Here is a 21,961-nt window from a genome sequence, read left to right on the forward strand (position 1 = left end):
CCAGCAGTCCTGGTTGGCCCAGCTGAATGGACATTTGTCAAGGTGTTGCCCATGGCACCAAAGAGCCAGAACAAGACTGTTGGACGCTACAGGGTTGTTGGTGTGAGTTTGGTGCCAGGGAAGGTGATGGAGCAGATGATCGTGCATGCCATCCCACAGCACACGGTGGAGAACTGAGCCATCAGGCCCAGTCAGCAAGGGCTTTGAAAGGCAGGTGCTGCCTGCCTGAGCAGATCTCCTTCCATAACAAGTGCCCCACGTGGTGGGTGAGGGAGAAGCTTTGGGTGGTTTTCAGCAGGGCTTTAGGAAGCTCTTGGCCAGTGTGCCCCACAGGCTCTTCCTGGAGAAAGTGGCTGCTCACAGCTGGGAGCTGCAGACTCTGCCCTGGAGACCAAACTGGCAGCATGGCTGTGCCCATAGAGTGGTGGTGGATGGAGGCCAATCCAGTTGGGGGCTGCTCAGCCGTGCTGTTCTGCAGGGCTCCGCTGGGGCCTGTTCTCTTTAGGATCTTCTAACCCTGATGTGGGCAAGGGGATGGAGGGCACACTCAAGAAGCTTGCAGATGACACCAAGATCCACAGGAAGACGGATGTGCTTGAGGGTAGGAATGTTCTAGAGAGGGCTCTGGCCATGGGGGGACAATGGCATGAGGGTCACCAAAACTCTGTTCTATCTGTGGTGCGTAGGGCACTGGTTTGGAGTTGGATTGGGAGTGTTGGTTAAAGGCTGCAGTCAGTTCTACTGAGGGACATTTCCAACTTGTGACTCTGTGCTTCAGGAGTGTGGTGCCAGGGAGAGAGGATGGCTGAGGTGTGGGCAGAAGAGCCTTGGTGCGTCCAAGCCTGAATTTGGCCATGAGAATGGTTTGAGTTACATTCTGGAAGTCTCCTAGTGCTACTCTGTGGTGTTCTGGCTGGGTCTTTTGGTTTGAAGAGAGGTCTTCAGGCCCTTTTCCAACCCACCCCCATGGCCTCTTCAGCTCAGACGTTTTCCCCTGTGAGGCTGGAGAATGCTAGTTGTAATGGGTTGGGGCAAAGCCCCTCCCCACCACGCGCAGAAATAACGAGCCAGACAAACGGATTGCCAAAGTGATGGAAAGTGTAAATAGAGAACAGTGAGTGCGTGCAGAAAGCTAGAAGCACAGTGACAAGAGAGACCCCAAAACAGACCCTGAACGATCCCATCCCCACCTGAGGGTGCTCCAAAGACCCACAGGTCTCCTCCTCCCTCCCCACGCCCCCACTGCTAGGCGAGCCTCAGCTGGCCAGGTCTGAGATTGCCCATCCCCCCATGGCTTTGGTCCTAACCAGGGCCACGGCCGGGAGACATATCCCCCAGTTACCGGGTGGCGGAGAGGAAGGAAAAGAGGAAGTGCCAGACCTCGACGTGGATTTTATAGTGGTGCAGGAATCATGGTAGGAAATACCTAATTACCTGTGTCCACCCAATGGGCTGGGCTCTGGACACAGGAAGCACCCCTGTAGCAGAGGGCACCCAGCAAAAACTACAACACTAGCCCAGAGCCTGCAGTGAAGAGGAAATGGTGTCCTAAGGCTGCTCCCCAGGGGGTGAGTTGAGGATGCCATAGGAAGGTAAGAGCATGGCCTGGGAACAGCCACCTGGGGGGAATGGGTACACTGGCCAGGCAGATGGTCCAAGAAGGACCAAGCACTACACCAAGTGAGGGTTCGACAGCAAGGCTGGTGGTCAGCTGAGCAGCCTGTGGAGGGACTTGGCCAGAGGCATCACAGAGGAACGTTGTGGTGTTGGAGCCTTTGTGTGAGGCACAGCTGGGGCTGTGTCACAATCCAAACCCTCCCAAGGTGCTGCTGTGAGGTGTTGCTGGTGGCGTATTTGTGAGGAGAGCTGCTGTTGACCTTTTTGAGCGACTGCAAAGGCCAGGTGAGGCCTGGCCTTGAGAAGAAATTCAGAGGAGGCATGTGGGTCTGGTCTGCAGGAGAAGTTTATTGAGGGCAAAGCAGAGGGCAGAGGCAGGAGCAGCAAGGCACAGGAAGGGAGGCAGTGTGAGGGGCAAGCAGGGCGAGCATGAGGCCAGGGGCTTGTGTTGCAGGAGCTGTTGCAGGCTGCGTGTGGTGTCAGGGTTGGTGTGCAGGGCCCTCAGCAGGGGTAGGAGCCTCTTGCGGCGCCGCAGCCATAGCCCAGGCCAGCCAAGCCGTAGCCGTAGCCGTTGCCGAAGGCGCCGGAGGAGATGGGCATTCCCTGGGCGTTGAGCTCGGTGCCCAGGGCAGCCCCTGAGGAGGATCCGACGGCGGTGCTCTGGGGGAAGGAGGTGAGGATGGGTCCTGGCAGGGTGACCAGCACGGGGGAAGGCTGGATGAAGACGCGGGAGTCCTGGCACTGCCTGACGCAGGGCTCGTTGCAGCTGTTGGCCAGCGGGGTGGGTCCGCAGGGGTGGCAGCGGTCGTAGCAGGCCATGGGTGTGGGGTGGAGGGTCCCTGGAAGAGAGAGAGGGTGTGGAGGGAGCGCAGGGGCTCGGGGGTGTGAGAGAGATGGCCAGTGGGGCAGGAGAAGGAGGGTGAGGGGCTGGAGGCTGACCTGGTGGAGGGAGCAGAGCGCAGGAGAAGGCGTCAGGAGGCGTCTGTGAGGGAGAGAGGCGCTGGGCCGGCTTTATGCTGGCAGGGCTGTCAGCAGAGGTGAGCCCAGCCCAGAAGAGGTGGGGTGTCAGCAGTGAGGTCATGGCGTGGCACTGGGGTGCTGTGGTTTGTAGGTGCCTTGTGTCCAGGGGCCTCATTTCCTGGCAGCCCTGCAAATTTTCCTCTGGCTCTGTGGTTTATGAGCAAAGAGGGAGCTGGATGTGAGCTGGAGCCTGGAGGGCATCTTGGGCACAGCGGTTCCTCAGTGGTGGAGCCTTCTGTTCTGAGAGGAGTAAGCAGTGAGGTCAGCAGCTCTGCCACTCTGCACTTTCAGAACACAGATTATGGCCTTTTGAGGTGCTTGGTGTGCAAGAGTCTCTTTGGAGTCAGACATGAAGGTCAAAAGCGCCCAGAAGGGCCAACAGGCTTTCCATTGGAAGTCATACAGATTCAAGTGCAGACTGTCCCCATCTTCCTAAAGATGAACAGGTTTGAATAAGAGCAACCTAGGTGAACACAGAACATGTGACTTAGCCAGGCTCAGGTGCTGCTGAGCCTGTGCGTAGGCCTGGTGTTTCTCCCTAGATTCCAGCATGTAGCCTGTGGCTGCAGAGTCCAGGGCCTGTGCTGGGGCTTCCTCCCAAGGGTTGGACAATGGCTATGTGGCCAGATGAGCATTTCCAGGCTGTTTGTCAGACAAGCAGCGCTGGATGCTGGGAAGATGAATGGAGGTGGGAAGGAGTGGTGTGGGAATGGGCAAAAATGCTGAGGGACCTGACTGCTGACCTTGGGAGGCCACTGTGCCTTAGCTTGGGATGGCCATGGTGCCTTGGAGCTATTCTTGAGGAGTGTGAGAAATCTCAGAGCCCTCCTGTGTTTGAGGATTCAGTAGGAAGATCTGAGATATTAGACCCTGGTGAGCTTCACGTTGTCTCTAGGGCAGGTTCTCCAGAAAATCCTCCTGGAAAGTGCCTCTCTGAGCAGGGACTGAGCTGAGAAGGCAAACCCCTGACCAGAATTAGCTCTGGCCTAGCTCACACCAGGACAGGCTAATTAAAGGCTATGCCATTTTCCAGCTGTGGGTCTGTGCTGCAGTGGAGGAGCCCCAGTGGGCACTTTCTTCCCCTCCTTGCTTTTTAAAAGTCCAAATGCTGTTGAAGCTGTGGAGCTCTCACCTGGAGTTCATGGAACTTGCAGGGCTGAGCATAGGGAAAGACCTCCCAAGAAACAGCCTTGTGGGGGTGCATGCCCCCATGCCTCCCCTGTGCTCTCTGCTCACCTGTGGCTGCCACACAAGCAGTCCCTGCTGTTGATGACCTCACTAGGGAGGGCTGTCACTGCTGGTTGGCCCAGGGCACAGCAAACTCTGGCAACAGCCCTGCTGCCCTTTCTGTCTGCAGATATGGAACAGCAGCTATCCTGCTAGAGCTTTTCTTTGTGGCAGGGGCGCTGCATGGGACGTGCATTGCTGAATCATAGGACCACAGGCTCCTCTGAGTTGGAAAAGGCCTTCAAGAACAGCACAGAATCACAGAACACATCTGGTTGGAAGAGTCCTCCAAGCTCATTCAGGCCAACCCTCCACCCAGCACTGCAGGCTCAGCACCGAACCATGTCCCTAAGCACCAGCTCCACAGGCTGCTGGCACATCCCCAGGGATGGGCACTGCAGCACTGCCCTGGGCAGCCTCTGCCAATCTCTGAGATCCCTTCCAGGGCAGAAAGATTTCCTGAGATCCAGCCTGAGCCTCCCCTTTGGCAGCTTGGAACCATTGCCTCTGCTCCTGTCCCTTGCCACCAAGGAGCAGAGGCTGTTCCCCCTCCTCACTCCAACCTCCCTGCAGGGAGCTGTAGAGAGCAAGGAGGTCTCCCTCAGCCTCCTCTTCTCCAGCCTGAACACCCCCAGCTCCCTCAGCCCCTCCTCTAGCCCCGGGGGTTCCAGGCCCTTCTCCAGCCTTTTTTGCTCTTCTCTGGACATGCTCCAGCCCTACCACTCTCTAACTCTGCCAAGCCTGGTGCTAAACCACGTCCCTCAGCACCAGATCTCTGTGTCTTTAATCATCAACCTCGTTGTAAACTCTTCACTTGATGAAAATAAATCCATTAGAGGATGGAGGGCATCTGGCAGAGCTATCAGACACTGAAAGAATGAGACACCTGCTAAGTAAAGGCCCAGAGGCATAAAGCCCCACGGAGCAGGGAGTGGCTGAGGTGCTGCTGGGGTGTACTGGGTGACCCTTGTGGAGGTGATCAGCTGCACGTTGCTGTATTAATTATTACACTGGCAATGAAACCTATCAGCTTGTGCAGCTTTTCCTGGGCATTTCATCGATTCAGGGAATGCTTTGAGTTGGAAGGGACCTTAATGATGACCCAGTTCCAATGCCCTGCCATGGGCATGGACACCTCCTACCAGCACAGGCTGCTCAAGGTCTCATCCAGCTTGGCCTTGAACACCTCCAGGAAGGGACATCCACAACCTCCCTGAGCAACCTGTGCCAGTGTCTCACCACCCTCACTGGCAAGACCTTCCTCATCTCCAGTCTCAATCTGCCCTCCTCAAGCTTCAATCCATTCACTCCCAGCCCTTGTCAAAAGTCCCTTCCCTTCCTCATTCTGGCGTAACTTTGAGCTGGGCTCAAGGTGTGCTCTGCCTCTGTGTAGGCAGAGAGTGCAGTGAATTCCCCTCTGCACACTGGGAGAGGTCAGAGGAGACAGGTGAAGTGTCCTGCAGCTCTCAGCATTTGCTTCATTTCTAGTATTGCTCTGCTCTGTCCAGAGATGTTATGAAGGGTTTGTTGTCAGCTACCTCTGGAACATGACAGGGAGCTAAGGCTCTGTTTCAGGGACATGGCCACTTGCCTCAGCTGGCCAGGTGAACCTGGAGGCTTTCAGTGACCTGAGTCATTCTTGAAGAACAAGACCCAGCCCTGCTGCCTCTTTTTTTTCCAGTGAATGGACCAGGATGCTAGGGGCCAACACCCCATTACAGACCAGTGTGCCATGAGGACCTGGGGGCTGCAGGTGTGGGGGGGACCCACAGCAGGTTTGAGTGGCTCAGGCTTCATCTTTGTAGAAAAGCTGAGCAGGGAGACCTCCTGGTGGCAGGGAGGTGTGGGCTGCTTGGGCACCACAACTGATGTGATTACAGGCAAGCAGCTCTCCTTCTAGATGACTTCTGGAAGTGGCCAAGAAGGGAAGACCATCAGCAGAACTCTGGTCCACTGGGTAAAGTCAGATACATTATGCAAGAGCTGCTGTTTGCCTGCTGCTCTGCTGCTGCTGCTCTGTTTGACCTTGAGCAACTCCATCTTCCAAGGGGAACTCCAGGCCTGTCAGCCTGACCCTGGTACCAGGGAAGATTATGGAGAGGTTCATCTCAGGTGTGCTCACATGGCAAATGCAGGGCAAGGGTGGGATCAGGCCCAGCCAGCACGGGACCATGAAAGGCAGGTCCTGCCTGACCAACCTCACGTCCTTCTATGACCAGTGACCTGCACAGTGGATGAGGGAAAGGCTGTGGATGCAGTCTGCACGGACTTCAGTAAAGCCTTTAACACTGTGTTGACAGCAGCTGAACATGAGCCCACAGTGTACCCAGGGGGCCAAGAAGGTCAATGGCATCCTGGCCTGCATCAGGAACAGTGTGGCCAGCAGGAGCAGGGAAGTCATTCTGCCCTGTGCTCAGCACTGGTTAGGCCACACCTTGAGTCCTGTGTCCAGTTCTAGGCCCCTCAGTTTAGGAAAAATGTTGAGATGCTGGAAGGTGTCCAGAGAAGGGCAACAAAGCTGGGGAGGGGTCTGGAGCACAGCCCTGTGAGGAGAGGCTGAGGGAGCTGGGGTTGCTTAGCCTGGAGAAGAGGAGGCTCAGGGGAGACCTTCTTGCTCTCTACAACTCCCTGAAGGGAGGTTGTAGCCAGGTGGGGGTTGGTCTCTTCTCGCAGGCAAGCAGCACCAGAACAAGAGGACACAGTCTCAAGCTGTGCCAGGGGAGGTTTAGGCTGGAGGTGAGGAGAGAGTTGTTAACCATTGGAAGGAGCTGGGGATGTTTAGTGTGGCAAAGAGGAGGCTGAGGGAGACCTCATTGCTTTCCACAGCTCCCTGAGAAGAGGCTGCAGTGGGGTGGGAGTTGGGCTCTGCTTCCTAGTCTCAGGTGATAGGATGAGAGGCAAGGGGCTGAAGTAGTGCCAGGGGAGGGTTAGGTTGGAGATGATGAAAAGTCCCTTTTCTGCAGGAGTGGTCAGGGATTGGCAGAGGCTGCCCAGGGAGGTGGTGGAGTCCCCATGCCTGGAGGTGTTCAAGAGGCTGTAGCTGTGGTGCTTCAGGATGTGGTTTAGTGGTCATGGTATTTGGGTTACAGTTGGACTCAACGATCTTAAAGGTCTTTCCCTTCCATAATGATTCTCTGCTTCTGTGATCTTTGCCCAGAGCCTGAAGTTTATCTCTGGCCTCCCACTGAGAAGCTTGCAGAAGAGTCCCTGCTGCATGCTGGCTGCAGAAGTCTATTTCCATGTTGGTGCTTGGGGTAATGACTGCACTGCTCTCTACCAGAGATGTTTCTCACAGCTCCAGGTACTCCCCAGACCTGGAGAGGCAACGATGCTGGGTTGGACTCTGCTGCTTTGTGTCCCTTACTGCAGACCTGGGCTTCCCAGCTCACAGCTGGCTGCTACCAGCCATCCTCTGCACCTTGTTTTCCTGGGCTGAAGTCCCTGCACATGCTCCAGCAGCACACAGTGGCTGCACTCTTGGACTGTGCAGCCACAACTCCTGTGCTGATCTTGCCCTTTGAAAACCACTGCTTGTTAAAGAGTAAGAAAAGAGACGTTCCTTCCCTGCAAGGAACAATGAGGTCCCCTCTCCCTCCTGTGCCTCAGTTTCCCCATGGGTGGGATGGGGCTATTGGGACATCCCATCCTTGCAAGCTTTGCACAGCCCAGTTACAGGCAGAGTTTGGCTGGAAGGGACCTATGCAGGTTTCTGACTCAAACTCTGCTTTAAGCAGGTTCAGCCTCAGCTTTAAATCCAACTGCACAGATAAATCAGGCAGCTCAGTGCTTCCCCAGTCGAATTTTGAGCTCCCCTGTGGTGGCAGTGGTGATAACAAGCTCTCCATGCCCCGTGCCTCATCACCCTCTCTGTTAGAAGCTATTTCCTAATATTTAACTGGATTTGTGCCCTGCCGCCTCTTGCCCAGTACCTCCAAGCGCAGCTCGGCTCCACCTTTCCTGCATCGTCCTCGGGGTCGCTGCAGGGCTGCTGCTTGCAGCAGCGGTGCTGCAGCTAGAGGAGCAGCGACTGCATGAGAAGAACATCCTGGGCTGGTTGCAACGGGGAGCAGTTTTCCGTGAGCACCGGTGCAAAGGCAGCTGGGTTGCAGGCGGCGGCGGTCGCTTGGCTGCGCCGCTGGCTCTGGGCGGGGGCAGGTGGCTGTGTGACTGTGCCGCGCCGAGGGGCTCAGCGCTGGCCAGAGGGGCCCAGGTGGGAAGGGCTGGGGCGGGGGGGGGGGGTTCCCTGGGTCAGGAGGTGCCGCTGCTGGCAGGGCCAGGGGCTGCCCGGTGGGGTGTGCACGATTCCGGCAGACTGAACGCAGCTCTTCCCACGCCGAGTTAAATCCTGCCCTTAGCTTCACCCCTGTGATCGACCTGCTCTGAAAACACCGCTCCTGCCGGCGCTGAGTTTTCCTCTTTTTAGTTTTACTTTCCTTTTCTTTTTCCTCCTCTTTTTCTTCTTTTTCTCCACCCCCCCCCCCTTTTTTTTTTCCTCTCTTTAGCTTTCCCTCCTTTTCCCCCTTTTTTTTTTTTTTCTTTTTTTCCCCTTCTCTTTTCTCCCCCCCCCCCCCCCCCCCCCCCCTTTCCCTTTGCTTTGGCAGGCAGCCCGTAGGGACATGACGTACTTGGTACAGTGACTTCAGTGCCGTCAGGGCTTTTGCTCCGGCCGGGCAATGGCTCCTGGGCAGGGTGGGAAGTGCGCGGGGACCGCAGGGTGAGGAGGCAGCAGCCCCTGCAGTGCAAATCCCACTGCCTGCAACCCCCCCGTGCCCCCTGCCGGCCCCGCTGCGCCGCAGCCCTGCCGCTGCCTCCGCAGGAGGTGGTTTGTTCCCTGAGGAGCTCTGCCTAGGCGCAGGGGAAGTTCTGTGGGGAGCCAGCTTGGGCTGTTCCTGGCAGGAGAGAAGCTGCAGGGCCCTAGCACTGACGGTGTTGCCTCCCCAGCACCCATGCAGTACGTCAGCACACGGGGAGGCGTGGGGGCTGTGGACTTCGAGGGAGCCCTCTTCTCCGGCTACGCACCCGACGGGGGGCTCTTCATGCCCCAGCACATCCCCTCGCTGGATGGGGACACCCTGCGGCGGTGGAGCCGCCTCTCCTACCGGGAGCTGGTGAAGGAGCTCTGTGCCCTCTTCATCCCGGCCGCGCTGGTGCCGCCGACCACGCTCAACGGTGAGCCCCAGCCGTGCCGGGAGCTGCCCGCAGCCACCGGCTGAGGATTTGGGAGCGGTCAGATGTGGCTGCGTGTCCCCGGAGGATGGAGCCTGATGCGTACTGCCTGCTCCGTTCTGTCATCCCCTCCCCTGTCATCTTCCTGGGGCTTGTCACCTCCTGGAGAAGAGCAGGCGTTGCCTGTGTGCAGACAGGAGCTTGGGCTGCTTGCTGCGGGGCTCCAGACCTGCCCTCCCACCAGAGCTTGCTGCTGCTCCATGCTCTCCTCCAGACCCTGCTTTGCGTGTTTGTGACATTTATCAGCTCTCACTGCCAGCAGAGGGCAGCTTCAGTCTCTCTCTCTGCTGCGCTGTGGTGGCATTTGAGGCCCCTCTATTGTATTTTACCGCAGTTTGCCCTGGGTGTAACTTTGCGTGCAGCTATCAAGCACAGTGACACTGGGCTGGGCTGCTCCTAGTAGCTAACAACTACTAATAACTAAGAATAACTTGTTAGGTATCTGTCACTTCTGCAATTTAGAGTCTTTGGTTATGTAGAAAGCCTCCCAGCAGCATGAAGAGCACAAGTGAAGGAAGCTGTGGGTCAGAAAATGCTTCTCAGCCCAATCTAAGAGCACCTTTCCCCCTCCAGACCTGATTGACAGGGCCTTCAGCAGGTTCAGACACAAGGACATCATCCATCTGTCCAGGCTGAAGGGTGGGCTGAATGTTTTGGAGCTGTGGCATGGGGTTACTTACGCCTTTAAGGACCTGTCCTTGTCCTGCACCGGGCAGTTCTTGCAGTACTTCTTGGAGAAACAGCAGAAGCATGTCACTATCCTGGTGGGTGAGTACATCCCTTTGGGGGGGGGTGAAAATTTCTTTACCTTGGGAGCTGTGAGCCTATGATCCTCCCCATGGATGAACCAGGGTGGTACTGCCTTGTATGTGGCTGGTGATTGGTCTCTGGGCAATGCCAGGGTGGCTGCTCCATCAAAAAGCATCTCATGGAGCATCCCTGCATCTTCTTACAGTGCAGCACTGCAAGTTTGCCTAACTCATCATGGGGAGGGACTTGTGAGGGTGTCATGGAGTGATAGGACTGGGGGGGATGGAACAAAACTAGAAGTGGGGAGATTGAGATTGCCTGTGAGGAAGAAGTTGTTGCCCATGAGGGTGGTGAGAGCCTGGCACAGGCTGCCCAGGGAGGTGGTGGAAGCCTTCTGCCTGGAGGTGCTTGCAGCCAGGCTGGATGTGGCTGTGAGCAACCTGCTGTGGTGTGAGGTGTCCCTGCCCATGGCAGGGGGTTGGGACTGGCTGAGCCTTGAGCTCCCTTCCAGCCCTGACAGTTCTGTGATTGAATTTTTTGCTTTTCTTGCTTCTTCTTCACTTTGAAACAGGCACTTCAGGGGACACAGGGAGCTCAGCCATCGAGAGTGTGAGAGGGCAGAAGAACATGGATATCTTTGTTCTGCTGCCCAAGGGGCTCTGCACCCAGATACAGGAACTCCAGATGACCACAGTCATTGAAGACAACGTCCACGTCTTTGCTGGTTGGCATTGCTGTTGAGCTGTCTGCTGTATGCCCCTGCTGTGGCAGATCTAGGACCCCAAAAGTCAGGGGGTTGCTGCTTTAGCAGCTGCAGCCAGCCAGGTCATTGCCACCACGGTCACTGGGTCAGACAGAAGCACAGTAACAGACTGTCCCTGTTTGAGCCTGCAGCAGCCATCCCCAGTGTGATGACCAAATGGTTCAGGGCTTCCTTGTTTCCTGGCCACAGATCAGAGCTATCTCCATGCAGGCAGTTCCTGTGTAGCTGACCTGTATTCAGCACCATTTCCTGGCACCAAGACAATTGAAGGTCACCTCTGTACCTTCGCCTTCATGGGTGGTCCATCCCCCGCTGCTGTGCCATGCCCATGGGCAGGAAACACCACTGGGTGCCTGAGCTGTCCCATGGACTCTGCCACGGACCCTGGCCTGGATCAGCAATAGTGTGGCCAGCAGGAGCAGGGAGGTCATTCTGCCCTGTGCTCAGCACTGGCTAGGCCACACCTTGAGTCCTGTGTCCAGTTCTGGGCTCCTCAGTTTAAGAGAGATATTGAGCTGCTGGAAGGTGTCCAGGAAGGGCAACAAAGCTGGGGAGGGGTCTGGAGCACAGCCCTGTGAGGAGAGGCTGAGGGAGCTGGGGTTGCTTAGCCTGGAGAAGAGGAGGCTCAGGGCAGACCTTCTTGCTCTCTCCAACTCCCTGAAGGGAGGTTGTAGCCAGGTGGGGGTTGATCTTTTCTTGCAGGCACCCAGCACCAGAACAAGAGGACACAGTCTCAAGCTGTGTCAGGGAGGTTTAGGCTGGAGGTGAGGAGAAAGTTCTTCCCAGAAAGAGTCATTGGCCATTGGAATGTGCTGCCCAGGGAGGTGGTGGAGTCCCCATCCCTGGAGGTGTTCAGAAAAGGATTGGATGTGGCACTTGGTGCCATGGTTTAGTTGTCAGGTGGTGTTAGCTATTGGTTGTTAGGTTGGATTTGATGAGCTCTCAGGTCTTTTCCAACCTGATTGATTCTGTGACTCCTCTGTTCAGCCAGGTCTTGCCTTGGGATCTCACGGGATGCAGCAATTTACCTCCTTGGCATAAGCCATTTACCTTCCTTGGTCTAGGCAAGAGCCCAGCATGCTATGTCTGCAGAATCCCCCCTAGCACTCCTGTTCTGCTGCCCACCCCCAGCTCACACAGCTCCTCTGGCACAGCGGCAGCTCAGGGTGCAGCAGGGCCTGCAGCTGGCCCTGTTTCTCAGCAGAAGGACCTGGTGCCTGCTGTGCTGATGCTGGCAGATCTAATCTTTCCCTTCTGCTCTTGACAGCTCGTGGGAACAGCGACGAAATCGATGAGCCCATCAAGGAGCTGTTTGCTGATGTGGATTTTGCCAGAAAATACAACCTGATGAGCCTGAACTCTGTCAACTGGTCCAGGATCATGGTGCAGATCGCTCACCACTTCTACGCTTACTTCCAGTGCGCCCCGGCCCTGGACACCACCCCCCTGCCCCTGGTGGAAATTGTTGTGCCAACAGGAGGAGGAGGAAACATCACAGGTGAGGGGGGAAAGATAGGTTAGGTGAGGAAGAGTGCAGTGACCTGTGGACTGCAAGCCCTTTGCAGATACTGAGCACTGCTGCTTATTAAAACACCCACTCTGGGTGCTGCTGGGATCTCTTCAGAACCACTTGCATTTCATTACTCACGCCTGCTTGTTACTCATTCAGCTGTCACTGCTGATTTGCAAGCTGCAGAAGTCCCAAACCACCCTTTGATGATGGCTGGAGCTATCTTGAGGTTGGGCACACTAGAAGAGGGCAGAATGTGTTTGGTTCAGAAAAGAGGCAAAATATTGTGGTTCTGATTTCCTAAGACATTAACAGAGGTGTGGAGTCCTGTGTGGTGTGCAGGTTAGTGCACAGTCAAGGGAACCACTCTTAATTGCCTTGTCTGGCCTTCTGAAGGTGAGTCCTGGGTTATCTCAGTCCCAAAATAGGTGCACAGCTGTGCTGCACTCAGTTGCATTCATTCCACTTCCAGGCTGCCTGTCTGAGGCAGCATTAATAATCTGCAAGAGCCCAAAAGCTTCACAGCTGGAGTGCTGTGTTCAGCTCTGAGCTGTCCCTCCAGGAAGGACACTGAGGGGCTGGAGCATGTCCAGAGCAGGGCAGTGAGGCTGGAGAAGGGCCTGGAGCCCCTGGGCTAGAGGAGGGGCTGAGGGAGCTGGGGGTGTTGAGGCTGGAGAAGAGGAGGCTGAGGGAGACCTCCTTGCTCTCTGCAGCTCCCTGCAGGGAGGTTGGGGTGAGGAGGGGGCACAGCTTCTGCTCCTTGGTGGCAAGGGACAGGAGCAGAGGCAATGGTTCCAAGCTGCCCCAGGGGAGGCTCAGGCTGGAGCTCAGGAAATCTTTCTGCCCTGGAAGGGATCTCAGAGATTGGCAGAGGCTGCCCAGGGCAGTGCTGCAGTGCCCATCCCTGGGGGTGTGCCAGCAGCTGTGGAGCTTAGGGCCATGGCTTGGTGCTGAGCCTGCAGTGCTGGGTGGAGGCTTGGGCTGGGTGAGCTTGGAGCTCTCTTCCAGCTGGATGTTTTCTTTGATTCTGTGATTTCTTGCTTGAAGAGCAGCTGCTTGGCCTCTTGGTCCCCTACCCATCACTCTTCCCAGGAGCAGCTGCTGGAGGGTCAGTGTTTGATGGCAGATGGGGCATTGCATCCCTGGGTTTTGTCGTCTGGTGCTCTACCAAAACACTGAGACAGACACCTCAGAGTCCACTAAGGGACCACATTTGTCTGCTTCTGCACTACCTGCTCCATGCACTGCTACACCTCCTGTGGATGCTGTCCATCAGTCACCTGTGTCCCTGTGTTTCCAGCTGGCTGCATTGCCCAGAGGATGGGGCTGCCCATTCGACTCGTTGCTGTGGTTAACAGCAATGACATCATTCACAGGGCTGTGCAGCATGGAGATTTCTCCCTCTCCCAGAGCGTGAAGGCCACCTTGGCTTCAGCCATGGACATTCAGGTATGTAATGAACTGGCCACAGAGGGAAAGATACCCAGTAGTAGAGCTTGTGATCATCTTTTCTCTCTTGTTCTCTGCTCTGCCTGGTTCATGAGAGCATGATTCTGCCACTGGCCATGCCAGGCAGTAAGAGGTGTGAGACACAGCAAGCATTTGTGCACAGACACCTTCTTCACACACCTTCTGCCTCACTTTTCAAGCCTGACTTGGTAAACCTCGTTGTTAAATGCTGGTGTTCTGGGGCTTTGCTCCCTGCAAGGTGAGCAAGAGAGGGACAATTTCTCAAAAGGTGGCACTTAGGCAATTCTAAAGCCCATCACATCTCCAGGGCTTTCTTCATGCTTCTGAAAGGCTCCACCAGGAGCAAAATACCAAGAGGAAGGTAGGAAAGCCCAGAAGAAATGCCTCTTCCATGGCCATCTGCAGCCTCAGAAATGAGAAGCCATAGAGGCACAGAATGCAAGCACCTGGAAGCAAGCACCTCCCTTTTCACACCTTCCCTGTGATCCACAGGGACTGGATCTGCTTCCAAACAAGTGACCAAAGGGTGAAACACTTGGGGGTGCATCACCATGGCCTTAAGCTACCTGGATTGTCCAAAAGCTCTTCAAACACCCAGGGGGCACCTGGGAGGCTGGAGGAGCTGCCATGCTTTGTGGTCACTGAGCCATTATGCTCCTATCACCAGGCTGCTGTGGTCTGCAGCTTGACTTTCCTCCTGAGGCATTAATTCTGGGGGCTTCTCAGGGCTCAAAGGATAGCTGGACCCCCCGCTTTTGGTCCATGTTCCTTCAGCAGCATTGTCTGCTGAGGCATCTAGGTGTGTGCCAGACTCTGGGATCACAAGGGAAGGCAGCCAGGTGATGTCCAGAGGTGCCAAGGACTTGGATGGCTGTGTCCCTCTGCACATCAACCTGTGCAGCTGCATGGGACATCATTGTTCAGCTCACATCTGCAGCATCCATGCAAATGTTTCCACAGCTCAACAGATCATTCATGCTGGAGGGGAGTTCAGGGGGTCTCTAGTTGGGACCTGCTCAAGGAGGTCAGCCCTGAGGTCAGCATGGGTGACTCAGGGCTTTGTCCAGTTGGGTGTTGGAAACCTTTAAGGGTGGAGCATGCACAACCCCTTTAGGTTGCCTCTTCTGCAGACCAAGCTGAAACAGAGCAAACTTTCCAGATAGACACTAATGAAGAGTAAAAGGTAAATCAGAGTCTCATGGTGAAACCTGCAGGGCTGTGTCCAGGTCTGGAGCCCACAACAGAAGGACCTGGACTTGATGGAGAGGGTCCAGAGGAGGCCACAAAAATGCTCAGGGGGTTGGAGCAGCTCTGCTATGGGGACAGGCTGAGGGAGCTGGGGGTGTTCAGCCTGGAGAAGAGAAGGCTCCAGGGAGACCTTAGAGCAGCCTGCCAGGACCTGAAGGGAGCTACAAGAAGGCTGCAGAGAGACTGTTTGCAAAGGCCTGCAGGGACAGGACCAGGGACAATGGCTTTGAGCTGGAGAAGAGCAGATTGAGATTGGATGTGAGGAACAAGTTCTGCACCAGGAGGCTGCTGGGACACTGCAGCAGGTTGCCCAGGGAGGTGGCTGAGGCTCCATCCCTGGAGCTATTCCAGGTGAGACTGGAGAGGGCTGTGGGCAGCCTGCTCCAGTGGAAGATGTCCCTGCTGAGTGCAGGGGGTTGGACTGGATGAGCTTTGGAGCTCCCTTCCAACCTTCTGTGGTTCTGTGATTGTGTGTGGATGAGCCCTGGAAGGAGTAATCCCAGGAGAATCCCAGCAGCTGCTGTGTCTTTGCAGTTCCCAAAGCCAACCAGGACTCCTCTCTGGCAATGAGGTCAGGGAGCACCACATGCCTCATGTCATCATGGCAGGACTTTCCTTGGCAACAGTCCTCAGCATGACCTCTAACTGGGACCCAGCAGCTCCAGTGGCATGGGACAAAGAGACCAGAGGGATGGCTAATAACTGAAATGGCAAGGCCAGGGCTTAGACCAGTGTCCTGGCCCAGTTCAGCTTACTGGTGTCAATGTGATGGCTGCAGTGTAAACCACAGGGTGGTATGAGTGGAGGGTGAAGAGGAAGGTCTGAGTGTGGGAGCAGAAGAAGACAGGGGAAGAGGTGTCAGGAGGGCAGTGATGGAGGCACCCCCAGCAGCACATCACTGAAAGGTGGACACACAGCTTCTCAGGACAGCCAGGCTGGGAAGCAGAGGACAGCCCAAAGCAAAGTGCAGGGTACACCCAGACCAGGCTGATGATTACAAGCTGAGGCTCTGGGAGGTGATGATGAGAAGATGAAGAACAGGACTGGGGCCATAAACCACCTAGATAAGGACACAAGAGGCTGAGTAAGTCCAAGGCAGGACAGGATGGAAAGGCAAAAGGTCACAGACTGTCAGCTGCTGAAGGGTATGAAGAGCTCATCCAGAGCAGGACTCAAGCCCAGGTGTGATAGGACTGGGGATTGTGTGCCCCTGGTCCTGTCTGTTCCTTTCAGCCAAAAAAAATGGATGAATGTATCCCAGAACCCCGGAGGGCCAGGCTGGAGGGGACCCAGGCTCCTCTGCTCCAAGCTCGGCAGGTGCTGGAGCAGCTGAGATGAGCTGGCCCAGCCCCCTGGCAAGCTGAGCCTGCAACCTGTCCCATGCAGGGGACTCCACTGCTGCCCCTGGGAGCTGATCCCAGGGCTGGCTGTGCTCAGGGGGAAACATCTTGGTGCCTGTGCAGGGGTGAGGCAGTGGTCAGGGCAGTGGGTTTGGGACCCTCCTGCATGGTCCTGCACTGAGTTTTGCTGCAGGGTCACAACAGCAACTGCTGCACAGCCATGCGGGCCAGGCCTGCCCTGCATGTGCCCTGCACGTGCCCTGCATGCCCATGGAGGCTGTGGGGCAGCCCTGCAGGGAGCTGCTGTCTGGCTCAGGCACACAGCAGCTGGGTGAGTGCCCAGGAGCCCAGGGTGTTGCTGGCTGGCAGCTGCAGGGGCTGTTACCAGCCTGGGCTGCTCGGGGTGGCTGTGCAGATGTGGTCACACTGCCTGTGTGCCACTTGTCCCTTTGTTAGATGTTTTTGCTGTCTGATGGTCACTGACAGACTGCCCTCACAGGTCAGAGGTCTGAAGGACATCAGTGATGTCAGGTGTGGGGAGACCTCACCTGCAGTTCTGGGACCCCCAACACAAGAGAGACATGGACCTGATGGAGAGGGTCCAGGGGAGGCCACAAAGATGATGAGAGGCTGGAGAACCTCTGCTATGGGCACAGGCTGGGAGAGCTGGGGCTGTGCAGCCTGGAGAAGAGAAGGCTCCAGGCAGACCTCAAAGCTGCAGTTCAATATCTGCAGGGGAGCTGCAGGCAGGCTGGGGAGGGACTGTTCAGAAGGGGCTGTGGGGATAGGCCCAGGGGCAGTGGTTTGAACCTGGAGCAGGGCAGAGTTAGGTTGGACATGAGGAGGAAGTTCTGCAGAGGGAGGCTGGGGAGACACTGGCACAGGCTGCCCAGGGATGGGGTTGAGTCTCTGTCCCTGGAGCCATTGAAGCTCAGCCTGGCTGTGTCCCTGGGCAGCCTGCTCTAGCTGGAGCTGTCCCTGCTGCCTGCAGGGCTTGGCCAAGCTGCCCTTGGAGGCTCCCTCCCAACCACTGCAGTCTGTGATCCCAGAGACTTGTCTCAGGATGCAGGGGGAAGACACAGAGCTCACCTCAGCTCCCACCACGACACACGTGGCAGTAGGACCTCCACTCTAATTAGACACCAGAGAATCCACAGGGGATATCTCCTGCCTGAGAGTTCTGGTGCTCACCTCCTGCCTTGTTAACCCAGGAGCCTTACAACATGGAGAGGATCCTGTGGCTGCTGTCGGGCTCGGACAGCTGCCGGACGCGGGCGCTGATGGAGCAGTTCAGAGCCAGCAGGAGCCTGCAGCTGCCGCAGGACCTGCACAGGAAGGTCAGTTCCTCACTTGGGCAGGGCCCTCTGTGTCCCTGTGGGAGGGGATTTGTAGCTACCAGCTGTTCTCAAGTGGGTTTCAGAATTAAACAATTACAGTAAGTACTTCCAGGTACTGGTCTGATAAGGGATTCCAGGTACTGGTCTGATAAGGGATTCCTCTCCCCTCCACGGTGAAGGAAGTCACCAAATGAATCTTCACATGGTGTGACAAAGCTGTATGGGACAGGACAAGGGCTGCTGGGTTGGAACTACAAGAGGGGGATTCAGCCTCAACACAAAGGTGAATTTTTTACCCTGAGGGTGGTGAGACCCTGGCCCAGAGAGGTGGTGGAAGCCCCATCCCTGGAACCATTCCAGGTCAGGTTGGTTGGGGCTCTGAGCAACCTGCTCTGGTTGCAGATCAGAGAATCACAGAATTGTTAGGGGCTGGAAAGGACCTCAAGCCTCATCCAGTTCCAGCCCCCTGCCATGGGCAGGGACACCTCACACCACAGCAGGTTGCTCACAGCCACCTCCAGCCTGGCCTTCAAAACCTCCAGGCAGGAGGCTTCCACCACCTCCCTGGGCAACCTGTGCCAGTCTCTCACCACCCTCATGGGGAACAACTTCTTCCTAACACCCAAGCTGAATCTCCCCACTTCTCCCCATCCCCCCCAGTCTGTCAGACTCCCTCAGTCTGTCCTCAGATGTCCCTGCTGGCTGCAGGGGGTTGGCCTTTAAAGGATCCTTCCAACCCATCCCATTCTGTCTGTCTGGGATAGTGGAGATCTTCCTACCAAAAGCTTGAGTGTGAGGCCAGAAGAGTTTCACATTGTGGTGTTTGAGACCCCACTTCCAATTCTGCCTCCAGTTCTGGTGTCTCCAGCACCAAAAGGACACAGAGCTGCTGGGGTGAGTCTAAGTGGGCCACCAAGATGCTTCAAGGTCTGGAGCAGCTCTGCTGTGAGCACAGGCTGAGGGAGCTGGGGCTGTGCAGCCTGCAGAGGAGAGGATTCTGGGGGAACCTTATAGCTGCTTTCCAATAGCTGAAGGGATCCTGCAGGAAGGCTGCAGAGAGACTTTTCCTGAGGGTGTCTGCAGACAGACCAAGGGGGAATGGTTTGAAGCTGGAGCAGAGCAGGGTTAGACTGGAGCTCAGGAAGACGTTCTTGAGTAGGAGGGTGGTGAGAGTCTGGCACAGGCTGCCCAGGGAGGTGGTGGAAGCCTCATCCCTGGAAGCTTTGAAGGCCAGGCTGGATGTGGCTGTGAGCAACCTGCTGTGGTGGGAGGTGTCCCTGCCCATGGCAGGGGGTTGGGACTGGCTGAGCCTTGAGGTCCCTTCCAGCCCTGACAATTCTGTGATCCTGTGATTCTAAGGGAGAAGAGCATCTCCACTGGGGTGGGCTTCAGAAGCTCCCTGGGAGCATGAAAATGGTGTGGAGCTGAGCCTTGGCTCCTCTCCACCCCCCCAGCCCCTGTGGATGGAACCCTTCGCTCTGGCCCCAGCCCCACAGCACTTCCCAGCAGTGCCTCCTGCCCCAGCTGCTGAGCAACTCCTTTGTCTGCAGTCCCTGGGGACCTCCAGCCTCCCCATTCCCAGCTGCTTTGCTGAGTGCCTGTGGGACCAGCCTGGCAGGCACTGTGGTGGGTGGTGATGTCCTGGGCAAACCTTTGTTCCCCCTGGCTCACAGCTGTCCGCGACCCTGCGCTCCTGCTCGGCCTCGGATGAGGACATCGTGGGAGCCATGCGGCGCTGCTGGGAGGAGAACCTCTACCTGCTGTGCCCACACTCGGCCCTGGCTGCTCACTACCACTACTGCCAGCCAGATGGGTGAGACAGACAGGGGGGGCACTGGAAATGTTGGCTGGCAGCTGTCTGAACATGAGCCAGGGGGTGCCCAGGGGGGCAAGGAGGCCACCAGCAGCCTGGCCTGGAGCAGCAGTGCTGTGGGCAGCAGGAGCAGGGCAGGAATTGTGCCCCTGGGCTCAGCACTGGGGAGGCCACAGCTTGAGTGCTGGGTTCAGCTCTGGGCTCCTCACTCCCAGAAGGACCTTGAGGAGCTGGAGCAGGGCCAGAGAAGGGCAACAGAGCTGGGGAAGGGTCTGGAGAAGAGGGCTGGGGAGGCTGGGGTTTGGTGTGGAGCAGAGGAGGCTGAGGGAGAGCTCCTTGCTCTCTGCAGCTCCCTGAGAGGAGGCTGCAGCCATGTGGGGGTTGGGCTCTTCTGTCAGGTGATAGGAGAGGAACTGGCCTGAAATTGTGCCAGGGGAGGCTTAGGTTGGAGATGAGGAAAAATTCTTTGCTGTAAGAGTGGTCAGGGATTGGCACAGGCTGCCCAGGGAGGTGGTGGAGTCCCCATGCCTACAGTTCAAGAAGCTGTGGTGCTTCAGGACGTGGTGTAGCGGTCATGGTAGTTGGGTTATGGTTGGACTGAATGATCTTAGAGGTCTTTTCCAACATTAATGATTCCATGATTTATCACTTCTTCCTGCAGCAGCTCAGGGCTTGCTTTTCTTTCCTTTGCAGCACACCAAGGTGTTGCTTAGCTCCAGCCTCTCCAGCCAAGTTTCAAGAGGCTGTGCTCCGAGCTGGCCTGGCTCCCCAGCTCCCCCCTGGAATCACAGCCTTGACAGCCATGGAGACCAGATCCACACCCCTGGAGCGGGACCAGGACTGGGCACAGCTGCTCCGGGAGCGGATCGCAGCGGCAGCAGAGCAGTGGGGGGCAGCTGGGCAGGGAGCCACACAGCCCTGAGCCACCAGGGCAGGGCTGGGCAGGGAGCCACACAGCCCTGAGCCACCAGGGCAGGGCTGGGCAGGGAGCCACACAGCCCTGAGCCACCAGGGCAGGGCTGGGCAGGGAGCCACACAGCCCTGAGCTACCAGGGCAGGGCTGGGCAGTGCCAGCCAGCAGAGCCCTGTGCTGCAGTGGGAGTGGATGGAGCCTGTGCTCCCTGTGCAGTGAGTTCTCAGCCAGGACAGACAGCTGTGGTCAGGGAGACTGTTTGATACCAGTTCCAGCAGAGAGCTCTGCAGCTCTGTCCTCTTTCCTCCTGATTCATAAAAACTGACTGAAGCCCTGAATTAAGCCTCCTGCTCCAGCATCCCTTGCTACTGCAGAAAGCTTCCTCAGCACCACCCACAGTCACCACTTTCCTGAGCACCATCCAGCTGCTCCAGCCCTGTGCAGGGGTACCCAGCGACCCCAGTAGCACCCCAGCAGCACCCCAGCTGACAGTCTGGCCTTGGTGGTGCCCAGGGACAGGACAAGGACCAACAGGGACAAGCTGGCAGCCAGGAGGTTCCACCTCAACAGGAGGAGAAACTTCTCTGGTGTGAGGCTGCAGGAGCCTGGAGCAGGCTGCCCAGAGAGGTTGTGGAGTCTCCTGCTCTGGAGCCTTTCCAGTCCCACCTGGATGTGTTCTGTGTGCCCTGCCCTGGGTGCCCTGCTCTGGCAGGGGGTTGGACTGGATGATCTCTGGAGGTCTGTTCCAGGCCCTAGCATCCTGTGACTCCATGCTCAACGGGAAATCTTTGCAGATGTGGGGTGGATCTGCTTTACCCATCCCTGTAATTTAAGCAGTGCCAGGGCTCATTCCCAGGCATGGAGGCTTGCTCAGTGATCAATAGCAGATGCTTGTCCTGGACACATCTGCCTGGATGGAGCAGATGGGTAGTTCAGAAGCAGACAAAAGTGGTCCCTTAAGGGTTTTACTCTCCAGTGCTGTATCTCACAGCTTTGGGTCCTCGTGCTGCCGCAGACTCTTCCTGGGCAGCTTCCACCACTGAGGCAAATGGGAAATTCCCTTTATCTGCTGCCTGAGACTTCAGGCCTTTCAATGCCACCTCCCCATCACAGACAGAGAAATATATAAATACCTTGTGTGGGAGCTGCCTCCACAAGCCATGCATCTGGCAGGAATCTCTTGTGCCTAAAAGGGGAGGGAATGAAAAAAAGGATTAATTACATCAGTGGGGGGAAAAAAATCCCCCTTCACCATCCCAAAATTCCCCCTCTGACATCAAAGGAAGTCCTGTAATGGGAGGATTAATGTGAAGGTTTAGTGGCGTTTAGCGGGGTGAAAGCACCTTCTGTGAAGTGAGTCGGCATGGGATGGTGCCGAATGTGCGGGGGGAGGGGGTGGGAAGCTTTGCCTGGCTGCAGGCTGCCTTGCTGGCACCTGGGCAGCCTGCTCCTTGGCTCCCCCCAGCCCCGCGCTGCCTCCTGCCGTCCCACCGAAACTCCTCAGCAGAGGAGGGACCCACACCTCAGCCAGGGCAGGGGCTGGGGCTGGGGCTGCTCCAGCCCAGGTAATGGGGTAAGGGAAACGCTGTGTTGATTGTGGTGGGAAAACCTGCAGCTCCTGCATGCTTCTGATGTTTCTAAAGCTGACAGCTCCGCTGGGTGTGTGCACCGAGCACCTGGGAGGGAAACGGTGGTGGGGTCCAGGAGAGGTCTGATGTTTCATGGGG

At 56.8% G+C, this 21,961-nt stretch overlaps 2 protein-coding genes across 5 annotated transcripts; one reads left to right on the top strand and one right to left on the bottom strand.

Moving 5' to 3' along the window:
- Positions 1-1,864: 1,864 nt before the first annotated feature.
- LOC137456288 (feather beta keratin-like) lies at positions 1,865-9,413 on the bottom strand. Of its 3 annotated transcripts, none has more exons than XM_068167605.1 (3): positions 8,490-9,413; positions 2,557-3,100; positions 1,865-2,456 (listed from the first exon to the last, which is right to left on the bottom strand). In XM_068167605.1, the coding sequence occupies exons 2-3, from the start codon at positions 2,750-2,752 to the stop codon at positions 2,119-2,121; spliced, it is 534 nt and encodes a 177-aa protein (XP_068023706.1). In that variant the 5' UTR covers positions 2,753-3,100; positions 8,490-9,413; the 3' UTR covers positions 1,865-2,118. The 3 variants fall into 3 exon arrangements, with proteins under 3 accessions (XP_068023706.1, XP_068023707.1, XP_068023705.1); XM_068167606.1 differs by lacking the exon at positions 8,490-9,413 and adding an exon at positions 7,794-8,373 and having other exon boundaries at positions 2,557-2,877; XM_068167604.1 differs by lacking the exon at positions 8,490-9,413 and adding an exon at positions 7,794-8,373.
- THNSL2 (threonine synthase like 2) lies at positions 7,897-21,819 on the top strand. Of its 2 annotated transcripts, none has more exons than XM_068167603.1 (9): positions 7,897-7,940; positions 8,806-9,033; positions 9,664-9,858; positions 10,412-10,564; positions 11,871-12,101; positions 13,414-13,562; positions 17,383-17,508; positions 19,182-19,321; positions 20,015-21,819. In XM_068167603.1, the coding sequence occupies exons 2-9, from the start codon at positions 8,811-8,813 to the stop codon at positions 20,241-20,243; spliced, it is 1,446 nt and encodes a 481-aa protein (XP_068023704.1). In that variant the 5' UTR covers positions 7,897-7,940; positions 8,806-8,810; the 3' UTR covers positions 20,244-21,819. The 2 variants fall into 2 exon arrangements, with proteins under 2 accessions (XP_068023704.1, XP_068023703.1); XM_068167602.1 differs by lacking the exon at positions 7,897-7,940 and adding an exon at positions 7,962-8,074.
- The last annotated feature ends 142 nt before the right edge of the window (positions 21,820-21,961 follow it).

Source organism: Melanerpes formicivorus, unplaced genomic scaffold (assembly GCF_026170545.1).
Source record: "Melanerpes formicivorus ecotype bairdi unplaced genomic scaffold, bMelFor1.0.p_v2 SCAF_121, whole genome shotgun sequence".
NCBI classification, from domain to species: Eukaryota; Metazoa; Chordata; class Aves; order Piciformes; family Picidae; genus Melanerpes; species Melanerpes formicivorus.

Excerpts from the sequence above, each read along its gene's own strand:
- THNSL2 (XM_068167603.1), top strand. The coding sequence starts at position 8,811 with ATGCAGTACGTCAGCACACGGGGAGGCGTGGGGGCTGTGGACTTCGAG. Across the intron at positions 9,859-10,411 it reads GCATGTCACTATCCTGGTGG|GCACTTCAGGGGACACAGGG; the intron begins GTGAGTACATCC and ends ACTTTGAAACAG. Across the intron at positions 17,509-19,181 it reads CGCAGGACCTGCACAGGAAG|CTGTCCGCGACCCTGCGCTC; the intron begins GTCAGTTCCTCA and ends CCTGGCTCACAG.
- LOC137456288 (XM_068167605.1), bottom strand. The coding sequence starts at position 2,752 with ATGAGGCCCCTGGACACAAGGCACCTACAAACCACAGCACCCCAGTGC. Across the intron at positions 2,457-2,556 it reads CGCTCTGCTCCCTCCACCAG|GGACCCTCCACCCCACACCC; the intron begins GTCAGCCTCCAG and ends TCTCTCTTCCAG.